The sequence below is a fragment of the Manacus candei genome, unplaced genomic scaffold (genome assembly GCF_025592945.1).
Source record: "Manacus candei isolate 608988 ecotype Guabito, Panama unplaced genomic scaffold, ASM2559294v1 h1tg000002l, whole genome shotgun sequence".
Classification (NCBI taxonomy): Eukaryota; Metazoa; Chordata; class Aves; order Passeriformes; family Pipridae; genus Manacus; species Manacus candei.
The window spans coordinates 7,685,480-7,700,942 of record NW_026138050.1 but is presented as its reverse complement, the minus strand read 5'-3'; the positions used below and the strand labels follow the sequence as shown (position 1 = coordinate 7,700,942).

Below are 15,463 nucleotides of genomic sequence, written 5' to 3'. Positions count from 1 at the left end.
CTGATGCCGCATCCAGTCTTGTCTTAAACACCTCCAGGGACGGTGACTCCACCGCCTCCCTGGGCAGCCCATTCCAGTGCCCAGTCACTCTCTCTGTAAAGAACTTCTTCCTAATGTCCACCGTAAACCTCCCCTGGCGCAGCTTAAGACTGTGCCCGCTTGTCCTGTCGCTGGTTGTCTGGGAGAACAGACCGACCTCCACCTGGCTACAACCTGTCAGGGAGCTGTAGAGCGTGATTAAGTCTCCCCTGAGCATCCTCTTCTCCAGGCTATCAATCCTCAGCTCCCTCAGCTGCTCCTCGTAGTTGTGCTCCAGACGCTCCACCAGCCTCGATGCTCTTCTTTGAATACGCTCCAGCACCTCAATATCCAGCACTCGGGGAAAGGCGGCTGCAAGCGCCACGGAACGGCCCTATCGCTGTTTGTTTACGGCTCGGCACAGCCGCCCCGGGACCGCGCGCCCCGAGGCACCTTCCCGAGGGATATTCCCAAGGGATTCCCACCCGCGCTGCCCGCAGCGTGTCCCGGCCCGCAGTGCCCGGCAGGGGGCGCACTCCGCGCAGGCGCACTGCCCCTGGTGCCCGCGCGGTGGCGCTGTTCGCGCCCGGCCGGAGCAGTAGAGTTGGGCCGCGCTCGCCAGAAGGTCAGCGCGGCGCGGGGCGTGCCGGGAAGGCGGGGTGTCCCTGCGGCACAGCCATCTTGTCCTGGCCGGGGCCGAGCCGAGGGGCGCGGGACGATGAGGGGCTTCCCGGTGGCCGCGCGGTCGCTCTCGGTGAGGCGGACGCGAGGACGTCGTGGGCGGTGCGGGAGAGGCACAGTCGGCCGTGACAGCCGCTGTCCGCGCCCCGGCGGCTGCGGGCGGGCCTGACCCGGGCGGCGCGGGGCGGGAGCCGGGCGGGGGGCGCGGGCGGGCCGTGGCCCCGGGCGGGGCTGGCGGCGGGGTCGCGGTGGGCGCCAAGGCCGGGGCCTGGCGGGGCGGGCGGGCAGAGGAGTGTGGCGGCGGGTGAAGGTCAGAGAGGCCGCGGGCCGGGCCCGGGCAGGGAGTGGCCCCGGGGGCTGCACCGGAGCCGCCCCCGGCGGCGCCCGAGGGGGGAGCGGCCCCTCAGGGGATCCAGCTGCTTGTGGTGACACGGTGGTACCTTTGGCGTTGGGGCTCGGCCTGTCCCGCAGGCGGGAGGGCAGAGACCTTGTCCCGCTGCAGAGGCTCCCGTGGAGCTGGGACAGCGGGATAGAACCGGGGTTAGAGCTCCGCGAGAAACGCGCCCGAGTGGGAGAATGACTTTGAGTGAATGACAGCGTGGTTGTTTTAGACGTGATTTAGTAATTGATAAATAAGGAGGCTTAGAGGTTAAAACTTGGAGTCGTACCCAGTTTTTGGTGGGGGAAGAAAGGAGTTTTTCCCAGACTCATACACGGAACAGCCTGTGGCAAAGCAAGGGCAATTACATCACTGGTATCCCTACAGCTGGGGGCAGTGGTGCTGCTGCCACTCAGTTTTCACCTTGACATGTATGGGAATGAAGTTACTTTTTTAATGTGAAAATAAGAGTAATATGTAAGTTTATTCTACAAGTATAAGCATCTTCTAAAGACGGTGGAAAGAAATAAATTTCAGATTCGAAATTGATAGTCTTGTAATTTCTGTTGCCAGCTGCTGAAAGGAAGGTTTTTGCTATCTGAAGAACTGCTTCTGGTTCTTAGAATCTTAGTGTCATGGAATTGTAACTGAAAAATCAATAAAATTCTCCAACACTCTTTGCAGGATTAGAAAGCAGGCATCACTTTATTTCTGTGCCAGGCATGCGGGGATATCTCCTATCCCTTGAATTAGCAGTTTATTTATACTGTAGAGATATACACATTCAACATGTTTCTTAGAAAAAGGTTGGACTGTGTTAACTGTTTTCCTGAAATTATTAGCACATTTATTCACCAGTCTGAGTTCTTAGAAGAGGTTGCATTGTATTAATTTTCCTTATATGAAGTTGTTTGTTTTCATTTATACAGCTAAGACCCCTGGGTCCCCCCAATGTGAACTTGATGAGCAATCTTGTGCACCCAGATTAATTATGCCCTTAGCCATATCAACTCTTAGCCCCTGGTTTTGTAACCAAACCACTGGTTTGAGTTGGAAGGGACCTTAAAGATCATCTAGGTCCAACCCTCCTGCCATGGTCAGGGATTTCATTCACTAGATCAGTTTGCTCAGAGCTCCATCCAGCCTGGCCTTGAACAGCTACAGCTTTGCTGGGCAACCTGTGCCAGTGCCTCACCACCCTCACAGTTAAGAATTTCTTCCTAACACCTTATCTAAACTTGCCCTCTCTCAGCTTAAAACCATTGCCCTTTATCCTGTCACTGTCTGCCTGGATAAAAAATCTTTCTCCATCTCTCTTATAAGCCCCTTTAAGGTACTGCAGGACTGCAGTGAGGTCTCCCCAGAGCCTTCTCTCCCCCAGGCTGAACACCCCCAGCTCTCTCAGCTTGTCTGTGTAGCAGAGGTGCTCCAACCCTTTGATCATCTTCATGGTCTCCTCTGGACCCGCTCTGTCATGTCCAAACTTCAGTTTGAGGACTTGCCTACGTGTCCTCTTTGTGTGCAGCAGTCAGTGTAGACAGGTTGGTGCTCTGAGGGGTGACTCTTCAGGAGCTAAGTGCCTACACCTGATAAATACAGAGTTATCTCCAAGCTGGTGTGCTGCACATGTGGCTGCTGGTTCAGTTATTGCTATGCAGGGGTCCTACAGACTGTATAGGACAGGAGAGATTCCCACTGCACAGCAGCAAAGAGAGGGGAAAAACAAAAGCTTTCTTGCAGTGCTGTTTCTTGAACTTCCAGAAAGCTTGTGTACATCATTGCACAGGTTTCAACAGTGATGTAAAAAATAATCAGAGTAATTACATGGGAATCACTGTTTTTACTCTGGGGTTTGAAATCCTTCATTGTATTTCTAGTTTAAAATTAGTTGCTTCTTCAGTATGTGATGGAACATATGATAAATGAATTAAGGAAATCCATTCTCTTTTGTTTTCTCTTCTAGAAGAGATTTTACTCTCTTAAAGTAGCTCCTAAAGTTAAAAGCTCACCAACTGCAGCAAAAGTGAAATTATCTCCAGAGTCTGAGGATCTTGAGGTCAGTATGAGTACTGGTATTTATTTCTCTTTCCTTTTAATTTATTTTTTAAAACTCAGTCAAAGCAGAGCTGTGATTGTACTTCCAGTGAATGACTAAACCATTTTTTTTTCCTCTTTAATACAGATCACAAAATTACCAAATGGCTTAGTTATTGCATCTCTGGAAAACTTTTCTCCAGCTTCAAGAATTGGTGTGTTTATTAGAACAGGCAGCAGATATGAAACCACCAGTAACCTGGGAACTGCTCACCTGCTTCGTCTTGCATCTAATTTGGTAGGTGCTTATTCCTTTTGTTATGATGTTGATGCAGTAGATGCAGTGGTCAAAGGTTTATTATTGCAAAAATAAATGTTACAGTAAAAAATTTAATGTAACATCCTATAAAGTGGAAAACAGTGAACCCTGGTACTTGGTTACCTGGTTTGAGTGCAGGAGAAATGACATTACTTCCTGGAAGACAGGAAGAAATATTTCTTTAGAATTATGCTCTCCTGTGGTGCCTGAAAGTGTATGTGTATATATATATATATATATATACACACACACGTAGTATATCTATACCTAGCTTTGCACGTAGATTATTTTATTTAGGCTGTAGTAAAAATTATTTTAGGGGGCTGACACAAACTCAGTTTTGTGCATGTGTGTGGAATATTTCTGAATAGTTTTTCTTATTGTTACCATTAACCCCAAACCTGTTCTTAAATAGCTAGAATTATAAGTTGCCTTTTTTTTTTTTATTATTATTTTCACAGACTACTAAAGGAGCATCCGCCTTCCGGATTACTCGAGGCATTGAAGCTGTTGGAGGCAGCCTGAGGTTTGTAACCACATAGAGAAATAATCTGTCTTGGTAAGATGCAAATGAGCCCTGTGACTAAAGGGAACAGAAGATAATATGCACAACAATATGTAGGTGGATAAGCTCAGTGTGGAACTGGTACTTGAAAAGTGAATGTTGTCAAGGAACATCTTGTACTTCACATTTTACTAAGCTTCAAGAGTGCACTCGGGATTTGTATTTTACAGAGACCTTTCAGTAAGCAAAATATAAGTGTTGTGTACCTGGAAGAAATATAATTTGTCCAGAAAGCTTACATTTTCTTTCTGCCTTTTCAGACTTCAAGATTAAACTTGCTGAAGTCAGTAGGTTATTTTTTTCTCCATCTTTTGTGAATAGATACTACTCATCATACTGCAAGTTCAGGAACAATTCAGACAGTAGTTGCCTTTTGTGGTTTGAGAGTTTAAAGCCTAGAAAACAAGACTAAGAGAAATAAAAGAGGGATCTCGCTGTACCTGATTTCTTGCAATGTATCTTGAAATCATCCAGTAAGATTGTTTTATTTAGAATTTGGTTAAAAACAGACTTGAGACTCTACCCTTTTCTGTTCCTGTCAATAACAAATGCATTGAAGCAAAAGGACAAGACCTATTATGTTTTCTGCCCAAAGAGAATAATTTCTAAATTTCTTTATTTAATACATGTATGTATTTTTCTTGTTTTGCTATTCAGCCTTGTTTGCTGTTTTACCTTGAATTATTGTGGTATCTTAAATTCTGTTGGTCACATGACACTTGTTATTACTTGAATATTAAAGATGGGAGTTTTAATTATGTCTGTTTCTGCAGTGTTTGTATTATCACTCCTTTAAACAGTCATCCCAAGCAGATTTAAGGTTAAATGATTATTCCAGTCCATATCTTGCTGCTGAATTCAATAAATGTGGAAAATGTGGAGAAATCCACTTCTGTGTTCTGTGCTGAAATGGGTTTTGCTTTTTTCTCCTTCAGTGTGTACTCAACAAGAGAGAAGATTGCTTACAGTGTTGAATGTCTGCGGGACTACGTGTAGGTATCTGATGTGCTGTAAAGGGAATTACTGCATTCTGTACAAACTTCTTGTAGTAAAGATCTGTCATTTTACAGGGTGGGAGGAATGTCCTTGTGCTTCTGTAATAAATCAATAAATCAGTATGTTAATATTCAACTTCTGTGTCATATTCCTGAGCATATGAATGCTACAGAACTGAAGTTGAATTCTTGTGCTTTGTACAGCAGTGGTAATAACTGCTCTGATACATTTTGTTGTTAATGTGTTGCTTGCAGATCTGTTTGAACTGCAGAAGTATGTGTTACTCTTGTGGTTAATGCCTTTGTAACTTTTTTTGTCTAGTGATACAGTAATGGAGTATCTTCTTAATGTCACCACAGCATCAGAGTTCAGACCATGGGAAGTAGCTGATCTTCAGCCAAAATTGAAAGTTGATAAAGCAATTGCTTATCAGAGTCCTCAAGTTGGTAAGTGTGTTTTCTAATCCACTGCATTGGCTCTATGAGAGTTCCTCCAAAACGAAAAAAATGTGGAAAAAATAGTTTCCCTTTTGCTCTTTCACATGACCATTTAATATTTCAGCCTGTCGGTAGGTATGATCTTTTTGTTGTAATGGAACTTTTTTTAATGCATAGGTTTTTCCAGCCCCTGATAACATTTAGCAAGTAAATACTGAAGACAGTTTACACCGTTCTTGACAGCTTTCATGTTACCTTTTTCATTCTTTTGGAGTACAACCAAAGAATGTGCAAATCATGACTGTTGTTGACGATGTATTTGCAACAGCTTGTGTAGTGAAAACTATTTAGGTATTACTCACTGGTGTGAAAACAGTATTCTACAAAAGACTTCTTGAATATGGTTATTTTGGTATAAAAACAACATGTATTTTCATCACCCTGAAAATGGATTCTAGCTTTAGGATTGTAAATTTAGGTTTCTGTGTTTAAGGAAAAACAAAAAGACACACACAAAGCCTCAGCCAGATCGAGCCTATTCCACTTTATCTTGTGTTATTAACAGTAGTGATCCAAGATCACCCAGGTAGTTCTACACGATAAACATCATCTGTACCACTGTGAAGGATGCTCACCTTCATAACCCACTGAAGGTGACAATGTAATGTTGGAAAAATCTCTGACTTATGTTGAAGTCCTACTATTTTTTTAAATCAGAGTTACAGTCTTTTTTTTGTTTTGTTTTTAACTTGCATCAACTGCAGGTTGGTTTTCATAGTAATTTAATATTTTCAGTTACTGTTACGTTCAGAAACAGAACTATGAAGAAAGGATTGTCATCTCTTTAGGAACAAATACTGGGAGAATATCAAACAGGAACGAGTAGAATGCTATTGGATACAAGAAAAAACTACAGAGAAGGGAATTTAAGACACTGGCATGCTTCAGCTCAACAGGGAGATAGATGAGACACCTCACAAAGCTACAAATAGTATTGCAGAGCCTGTTCTTTTCTCAAGATCAAGAACAAGGGATGCTTACAGTGAAGATGATGATTCTGAAACTAATTAAAAGATTGCTGTTTTTTTTCTGCTGCACCCCCTCTCCACACACTGATTGCATTTATAGCTTACTGTTGAGGCCAAAAAATGTTGATCATATACAAGTTATTAGTTTGTTTTGGTTTCTTTTTAATAAGTTACAGAAGGATAGAAGGCCTCAGACCAGATTGCTCCAGCCCAAAGATTTGGATGAAACTTCGTCTGGGTTGGATTATTCCAGCCCTACTTTTTCAGATTTTATGGTTCTTAAAGTGGACCACAGCTCTGTTTTGTTTAGTTACAAGTGTCTGTTACATTAACTATCATCACTGAAACTTTGTTCCTCTTAGGAGTGCTGGAAAACTTGCATGCTGCAGCTTACAAGAATGCTCTGGCAAACCCCTTGTACTGTCCAGATTACAGAGTTGGAAAAATTACTTCTGAGCAGGTAGGGTTATTTGTGTTGTGTTAGGAATCTGCTTCAGTTTTTTTATCAGGAACAGGTGATGTCACTTGTGAGAGAAGATTAATTTAGGAAATATACAGTTAGTATTTACTACCTTATTAGTCTAGTGTTCCAGTAATTTTATTTTCATGCAGCTTTTAGTACTGGGTACAGAACTCATATTCACACTTAGGGAGGTGGTTGTTGTCAGTGGCTTTCTGTTGATAATAAGGCTGTCAATGAAATGCAGGTGTTCTTGTATAAAAGGGTTTTGTGGTTGTCACTGGGGAATGCAATAAAGTGCCATTCTATGGGCAGTTCCTTTTGGAAGCATTGGGGTTTGCTGCATGAAGAAGTACAAAGGGGTATGTCAGAAACACACTCAAGGTGTTTGTTTTTTATACAAAATACCCTAAAACGTGAATTTACTGTTGCAGCTTCACTATTTTGTACAGAACAATTTCACAAGTGGGAGAATGGCTCTCGTTGGAATAGGTACGTGTGTTCTTGGATGGACTCTGCGGGTCATACAGGAGAACTCCGGTAGAAATTGGAGTTCTCTCTAGAAGTAAAGTGTTGTGGTACACACTTCACACGCTTTTATCTGACTGCTGTAGCTTTTCAATGTCATTGCATTACTTGGAATAACTTGTATTGCAGGTGTGAAGCACTCTGACTTAAAGAAAGTGGCAGAGCAATTCCTAAATATCCGAAGTGGAGCTGGTGCTTCTGGTGCAAAGGCTGTTTATCGAGGGGGTAAGTTTCTTGTTCTGAGTGACTGATTTCCTGTCTGTTATAAATGTAGTATTATTCAAACTTGCAACTGAAAACTATATAGTTGCACTAAATGCTGGACATGGGAGGTGACAGTTCAGAGGTGTAACCCATTTAAATAAGCAGAGGATTATTCCCCACCGTGGAAAGTTCTGCCATAAAACTGAACCCAGATCTTCAACAAAGATCTGCAAGATCAACTGCAGGATCATTTATTCTATAAAGTGAAAAACAAGCTGACATATGGTTTCTCTTGGCAGTTTTGGTAAGATTCCCTTAAGAGTAGGTTAAGGGCTGTCAAGAAGTGGAGGTAGCATTTCTTTTTAGAGAAGATGTGTTAAAATGTCGTGAGTCAAAGCAATGCTTAGCTCTTTCAGAGCAGTATCTTGCACTGATACCGACAGCTACTGGTTAGTTGGAGTATTGGATGTTTCTCTAAAGAGATTGGAGGGGAAAGAAAGTTTCCAACATTTAATATTTGACTGGAATAACTCCAGTTTCTATAAACCAGAATAAATATTATTATGAACAGAAGGTGCACTGCTTTTCTGGATATTTGTTGTGTGGAGACTCGTTGAGTTTTATCATCCCACACTTTGTATGGTTTAGGGTCAGGCTCAAGTAAGGCATAGTGAGGTACTTGGTTTTGCCCTTGCAAGAAAATTTTGAATGTAAAGGACTTTTAAAATTATGTACAGTCTACTAACAGCTTCATGGTGTCTTCCTGAGTAGACATGCAGTAACTTCAGACCCTGGTTTCCCTCTTGTGAAAGGGAAATATTTCCTTTCCATATCTCTGAATGCACAGTGGTTTCTAACTGAACACTTACTACCTTTTGTTCTGTTTTTGTATTTTTAGGAGAAATCAGAAAACAGAATGGTGATAGCCTTGTCCACGCTGCTATTGTAGCAGAAGGAGCTGCTGTTGGGAGTGCAGAAGCAAATGCCTTCAGTGTTCTTCAGCATGTTTTAGGTGCTGGGCCCCTTGTCAAGAGGGGAAGCTGTGTTACCAGCAAATTGTCTCAGGCTGTTGCTAAAGCAACTAGCCAGCCATTTGATGTAAGTTCTGTAATATTTTATGTAAAATGTGTATTATCTTTGAAAGGCTACTACCTTTGGCTGCAGTCTTAATTAGTTCATTCTTGCACATGTTACAGTGTATCAGTGAAGCTTTCCAATCTGATCTTTCCTCTGCACAGATGGAGTTTAGCTTCCTGAATTAAGTACTTTAGGTCCTTATAGTAATTATTTTCCCGTGTTTGATGCTGAATTGCTCTGGTACTTGAAACAGTTGATGATGTTTGTTTTTTGCAGGCTTCTGCATTTAATGTTAATTACTCTGATTCTGGGCTCTTTGGGATTTATACCATATCCCAGGCTGCAAATACCGGGGAGGTGAGTTGCTGATTAGAATTTAAGTATTAACAACATAACCTTCAAAGTAGTGTTTTGATTTGTGATAGTGACTGATTCATCTAAAGAAAAGAAAATTCATCTGATTTCCTGTATAAGAATGCTACATGTTTAGTTATGACCAAGCTCTGTAAGCTGGGAATGAGACTTACTTTCTGGGAAGGACAGATACATAATGTGAACTGGAAATAGTAAAGTGCCTTGAATTGCTGACTGCAATTGCTGATTTACATTTGTAAGATGGCTCTTGAAACTGGCAGAACCGAATACTCTCATGAAAAATGGTGGGGCCATATAAATTAAAGTTGTGGTGCAGTTAAAATCCACACTGGATTCTGTGTCTCTCACTGGGGCATTTATTACAGTGGTTTTAGTTTTGTTATAAAGCCGTTCAGAATTGTGTTCAGGCAGACAATCCTAACACTGTCAGCTGCTCTCCCCTGAAGTTTCAAAGATCCCAGATCGTAGAAATAATGTGTTGAAGTTTAAATGTGGGAAGAAGTTTTAAATGGTGTGATTTTCCTCAGGTCATTAAAGCTGCTTTGAACCAGGTAAAGGCAGTTGCTCAGGGCGGTGTCACCGATGCCGAGGTCACAACGGCAAAGTAAGTGTGTAAAGAACTGGCTCGTGTGCTGTAAAGAAAAGTTTCTTAGCATGTAGCTACTTTGTCAAACACTTAGACTGTACAGCAGAGTTTTTCATCCTGTAGTTATTTCCATGGGGAACTGCTCACGGTCCTGCATTAAAACTGAACTGCTGTCAGTACTGGTTTCCAAAGCTGTACTGGTTCTCCAGTAGTGTTATTTCCTAATAAAAGCTTGTTAGGTAAGTGTTCATGTTTTCAATATAAGAAATTAGCTAGTGTCAGCAGATGCTGTTGTTTTAATCATATTCTGTAGTATTAAGATGTATTTAAATTAGAATCCTAAATTGCCTTATTTAGGTAATTCCCTTTACAGTTGCACTGCAGGAATTCCCAAAACAATTATATTAAGCAATCTGTGCCATCTTCAAAGAATAACAGTAATGAGGGTCTGCGAGTGTGAAGTGCTGAATTAGTGATGTTCCATCCAAGGGCTTGAAATACATGCCCCTAGGAATGTTTCAGATGGAGGGGGGGCAAATTACTATTACAGAAACAGTAATACCAACACTTCAGCAAGAAAATTTTGTCTGTTGCATGTGTAAAATACTTATAAGACTCCATGTAAAGTATAATTACTCAAAACTTGATAGCCTAGACCTGATTGGTTCTTCTTTGGTCATTAGTAGCTAAATGGTGGAAATACCAAGCTACTTAATAATTTGCTATTGGAAGAAATAATTTTCTATCTTTTTGTATTTAAAAAAAAAAAAAAGGACTGGCTTAAAAAAAAAGATTTTCATATGTAGCAGTGAGACTGCATAAAACAGAAAAAAGTGTGAACTTGCTGTCTTTTAACAAGATATGGAACTATTGCACAAGGAGACTGACCATTTACATTTACTGCTTGTCATTTAAAACAAAATTGCTCTGCACACATCTGTTCTTCACGAGAAACATTAGGTTTAAACTTCATTAGTTTAAACTGCATTAGTTACTTCAAACAGAAATCCTGAGTTAGAGATCTTCTGGCCATGTGGGGAGGCAGTAGGTGTTCAAATTCCTGTCATGTTGATGCTTGGGCTATTTGTAGTGACACTTTCCTAACTGTGGAACCCTTCTGTACTTGAAAAGGAAAACCTTGCAAAATGGAGAGCAATCTGGAAAACTTAAAAAAGCACCAAAACCTCTTTGTGTTTACAGGGGTGGTGGGGAAGGTGATAGCAGGACTCAGATCCTCACTCATTCTTGGTGCTTTGTTTGATGGCAGAAATCAGCTGAAAGCCAACTATCTGATGTCAGTGGAGACAGCACAAGGGTTGCTGAATGAAATTGGCTCCGAGTCGCTGGTTTCTGGCACACACACGTCACCATCTGCTGTTGCTCAGAAAATCGACTCTGTAGCCACTGCTGATGTTGTGAATGTAAGTATGTGTTGGCATCTACAGGTGTTCCTTAATCACTCTGTGAGGGTTGTTTTTGTGGAAAGCTGATGCTCATTTGTGTGTGTTTGTAAACACACACATAGACTGTCTTTAAAAAAAAAGGCAATTCATTTACAAATCCCAGCTGGGTATCTTTTGATGTCTTTACATACTTGATTGACAGAAGATCCTTTAATCCAATGCACTGTAAGTAATGTAGCTAGGACTGATGTAAAATTCTCATCTACTTCACTTAAATTTACCAAAATTGCCAAGTAAGATTCATGGAGAACTTCATATTAGTTCCAGTGCAGGTGATTCTGTGTCTTTTTGGATTCCTGAGTCTAGAATATTTGATGTGCTTAATAAAACAATTAGGCTTTCAGTGATAAATTGATTTAACTGCATTGCTGTTGCACATTATCTTGTGCCTTTTATGTGAAGCAAACTTCATACAGAAATCCATCAGAAAGAGAATTTCTAAGATATAAAACTTGCTTTTTTTACATTCATTGCTTATTTGTGCTGCAGCAGAAACTAGCAGTAGCTTTAGTAGTGAGGAGAGATCTGTATTTTTTGGTGTAATAATTTTTCTAAGAATAACCATTTTTGGAGTTTATGCCTTTTATATCCAACTGTCATTCTGCCATTTGTGTTTAGATTATAAAGTAATGAACAGCTGGATTAGAAGCAATTAGGTTTATGCAGCCAAAGGAAGATTGTTTACATGACGTTAAAGTAGTGTCAGGATGTGTTGTTTGGTTTAGTGACTGGAGGCTGTGAGCAGCATGGGAAGCTGTTGCAGTGAGTATTTCCTGACAGCCACTTTCCTGATTCATTTTCAGGCTGCAAAGAAGTTCATCAGTGGGAAGAAATCAATGGCAGCTAGTGGGGACTTGGGAAATACTCCTTTCCTTGATGAGTTGTAAAAACAAAACTGAGATACAGATTCAAGATGGACCTGAGCTCTAAGTCACCCATGTTCTAAATAAATTACCACTAACTTGTTATTTATGAATTCAGTTCTTTCTGAAAATTAATGTGGAGTAATTGTGGGCTTGCACTCATCAAATAAAGTGCTGAGTTCATACATTTTGTGTTGAGTTTTTTTCACTGAAAATGGTATCTAAAAGGCTGGTAAATCTGGCTCTGTACACTGAAGGTGAAAACTACAGTGAGAAAACAACGTGAGTTTTAGTCAATGTAAAAAATAAATATATAAAAAATGATCACTGTGATGAAGACAAATACTGTACTGGAAATACACAGCTGGTATAAGTTTAAGATGCAATAATTCCCATAGCTATTCTGTTAGCTAATCAGGAAGTCTTCATTTCTTTCAAATACTTGTTCTAAAGACAAGGTCATTAGTTCTGAAGCTCCTCTAATATCAAATTAATATTGTCCATAGTCATACTATTTTGTTTGGACTCTAATAGCTAAGTTGCAGTTCAGTCAACAAAAGCAAGCTATTCGTTTTCTGCTCTTTCAGCGTAGCAAATGATTTATTTAAACATAGGCTTAGAGGTTTAATCTCTTGGAAAGCCCCTTGCTGTGTGAGCTTCCTTTCTGCTGTTCTAGCCTAATTATCTCATTTTAATACTTCTGTTCCTTCCCCTGCCTCTGAGGTTTATTTCTATTAAAACTTTGTGCCTCGGGAAAACTTGTAACTGCCTTGTATCCCAACTAGATTAATTGTACTTACTGCATGGACCACCTTTAGCATTGAGAGCAATATATTTTGAAAAGCTGTGTGCCATGGCTCTCACAAGAAGTGCTTATTTTTTCCTGCTGTTTAATTTTAAAATCCTAGTCTTTAAGTACTGTCAGTAGTTAAACTGATAAAGAAACAGATAAGCTTTTTACAGGATTAGAGCAAGACCTTCCTCTTGGTATAATCAGCTGCTGGCAGTCGTCTTGATCCGTGGCTGTGACAAATGGACATGGCCTCTGACTTCAGTGACTTTATTGCCAGCCAGACTTTATGCTCCCTGTGGAGGCAGCAGAGGGCACGTCAAAACAGCCCTCACATGGGCACGGTGCAAGACACTGTCAGGAGAGGCCAGGGAATGAGTAGGAGGTGCCTACAAGAGCCGAGGCATTCCAGCAGAAAGCATGGGGATGGGTTTGTCTGTGTTTGACTGTGTGTTTTCAGGGCTAAGGCTGCAAATGATGTTCTTTTTACCAGCTGGCAGTGGAAAGCACGGAGCTGCAGTTTGTACTGCAGCCAAGAACAGCAGACAGGAGGCCCAGCACATCTGTATACCATGGGGTATAACAAGATGGGGTATGGAGGGATTTGCAATTACTGTGTAAACCTGTGACTTTTGGGGGACTGAAAAAAGGCAAGCAGGGTCAATGTGCAGCAAACTAAAGCTCTGTCTGCAGCCTGGCAGAACCAGCTGCACAGAGGAGCAGTATCAGTAAACACTGTGTACTGAACTGCAGCACACCAGCACGGGGCTTAAACAAGCAATACCTCTGTTTGCTGCAGAGCAGGCAGAGCAAGGAGCCATAGAACACATCACATGCCATAAATAATTTGACTCCTTGTTCTTATAGCCTTTATTGAAAATGCTTTTGGTGCTTGCCTTCTTCAAATTGTTGCAAATAGAACTGCTTAGTTTCAGTGATGCATATTCTTAATATTCAATGATTAGTATTCTAATTATAGATTAAAAAAAAAAAACAAACAATGAAACAAACCAACAATCAAATCAGTACCATACATGTACTTTTGTATGCCACAGGGGGTGTTTTAGGGAATAGATGAAAACTATCAACTCCTAAGAAAATAATAATTAGAAAGTACTTAGTTCAAATCCATTTGTATTTTATGCTCTGGATTTTTCCACTGATTTTTATACTTGGATCAAAAGGGCAAAGCCTTTCCTAAAAAGAGGTATTGTATTTCACCAAACAAGTAGATATCTCTTCCTGGTGCTTGGAATACTAACTCTCTCTGAAAGGTGCAAGAAGAAAGGACTGCCCAGACTATGAAGGCAATGCTGGGAAAATTGTTCTAATTTAAAGATATGCATTTTCACTGTACAGACAGTAAATTTCTAAATTACTTCATTACACTCAAGTCTTCACTTCATAGATTCCAATGTTAGAGACAATTTAATGCCTGGAATTAATGTAGCACACTATCATCTCCAAACTCTATCCATGTGACTGATGTAATTGGTCTGGGGACCCCTGTGAAGCAGTCACATTTACAGAGCTTTCAATTACAAGTTTAATACAGGTATCTGATGTTCCACAAGAAACCCTTAATAAGTGGTAATAGTCTGCTAGCACTGATGTGGTTCATTTCAGGTTTAAAGCATTTAGCAAGTCAACACCTGCATGGATTGTTAAAGCACAGAGATTAGTCCATTGCCACTTTGTAACTACTCTGTGTAATAAAGAGAAATAAAAAATCAAACAATAAGGCAAATTAATTTCAAGCCTTGGGAAGTTTTGTGTTACTTGTAGAGTGAAATTACTTGAACAATACTACAGTGAACAACAAATGTTATTATTCAAGTTTAGTTGCTACATAAAGGTAATAGTCAAAATATTTTTGGACAAACCTGCTGATGAATAGGAAATCTGTTTTTGCTGGAGAAAAACGTATAGACTTAAATCTTGATCTGATTATGAAACAGTCACCATATGAGCTATTTTAAGATCACAGGTATTTTATCACAATGGAATGCTGGCACTGAGCTTTATACAGTTTGTGCTGGTTTCTTTTTTCTGTAATTTTAAATAGAGTTTCTTTTGATCTGCCTAAGTGTAAATAAATCAGAGAAAGACTCAAAGCATAAATGCAGAACAAGAATATTTTCAGTGCTATTACATTTGAATATCACAGTTGGTTCTTTTTATCTGGTTTTAGCAGAGCTTTTCTTAACAAGGTTTGTTATCTGGAGATACTGCCCATCCAGTAACATTGTGAGAGCTAATCCTTGTTCACCCATCCTGATATTTGCCATCAGTGCTGCAATCAGTGTGTGCTGAGAGGTTTTCCAGTGCTGATGATGGCCCTTTGAAAAGTGAGAGGAAAACTTTATTAGTTGAAAGTGTGATATCATTCCTCAGTAAAGAGTTTAAAGAGACATTTGAGCAGGTGCTGTCCCCACTCTTAATTGTCCAAGCAGTTAAGCCTCTCATCCTTAGTTGCTTCTGTAGATAGGCATTGCCTGCTGAGTTGCTGCCAAAAAGCCATAATAGCAATAGTTATAAAAAGGTAGTGTACTCTATAAACCGGCTTTCTGCAAATAAATATACTGGAATTCGTTTTTACTTTACTTAGAAACTTATTTCTTAAAAAGTGACACATTTTACCGAGTGGAAAAGCAATAGTG

The 15,463-nt window shown here is 40.6% G+C and overlaps 1 protein-coding gene across 1 annotated transcript; it reads left to right on the top strand.

Moving 5' to 3' along the window:
- The first annotated feature begins 631 nt into the window (after nucleotides 1-631).
- LOC127467663 (cytochrome b-c1 complex subunit 2, mitochondrial) lies at nucleotides 632-12,200 on the top strand. The gene is made up of 14 exons (XM_051780271.1): nucleotides 632-772; nucleotides 3,042-3,134; nucleotides 3,261-3,410; nucleotides 3,893-3,957; nucleotides 4,932-4,988; nucleotides 5,314-5,438; nucleotides 6,820-6,917; nucleotides 7,352-7,409; nucleotides 7,575-7,670; nucleotides 8,548-8,747; nucleotides 9,003-9,083; nucleotides 9,629-9,705; nucleotides 10,955-11,108; nucleotides 11,954-12,200. Exons 1-14 carry the CDS (start codon nucleotides 737-739, stop codon nucleotides 12,035-12,037), a joined length of 1,374 nt encoding a protein of 457 aa, XP_051636231.1. The 5' UTR covers nucleotides 632-736; the 3' UTR covers nucleotides 12,038-12,200.
- Nucleotides 12,201-15,463: the final 3,263 nt, after the last annotated feature.

Excerpts from the sequence above, each read along its gene's own strand:
- LOC127467663 (XM_051780271.1), top strand. The coding sequence starts at position 737 with ATGAGGGGCTTCCCGGTGGCCGCGCGGTCGCTCTCG. Across the intron at positions 7,410-7,574 it reads AATGGCTCTCGTTGGAATAG|GTGTGAAGCACTCTGACTTA; the intron begins GTACGTGTGTTC and ends CTTGTATTGCAG. Across the intron at positions 11,109-11,953 it reads CCACTGCTGATGTTGTGAAT|GCTGCAAAGAAGTTCATCAG; the intron begins GTAAGTATGTGT and ends ATTCATTTTCAG.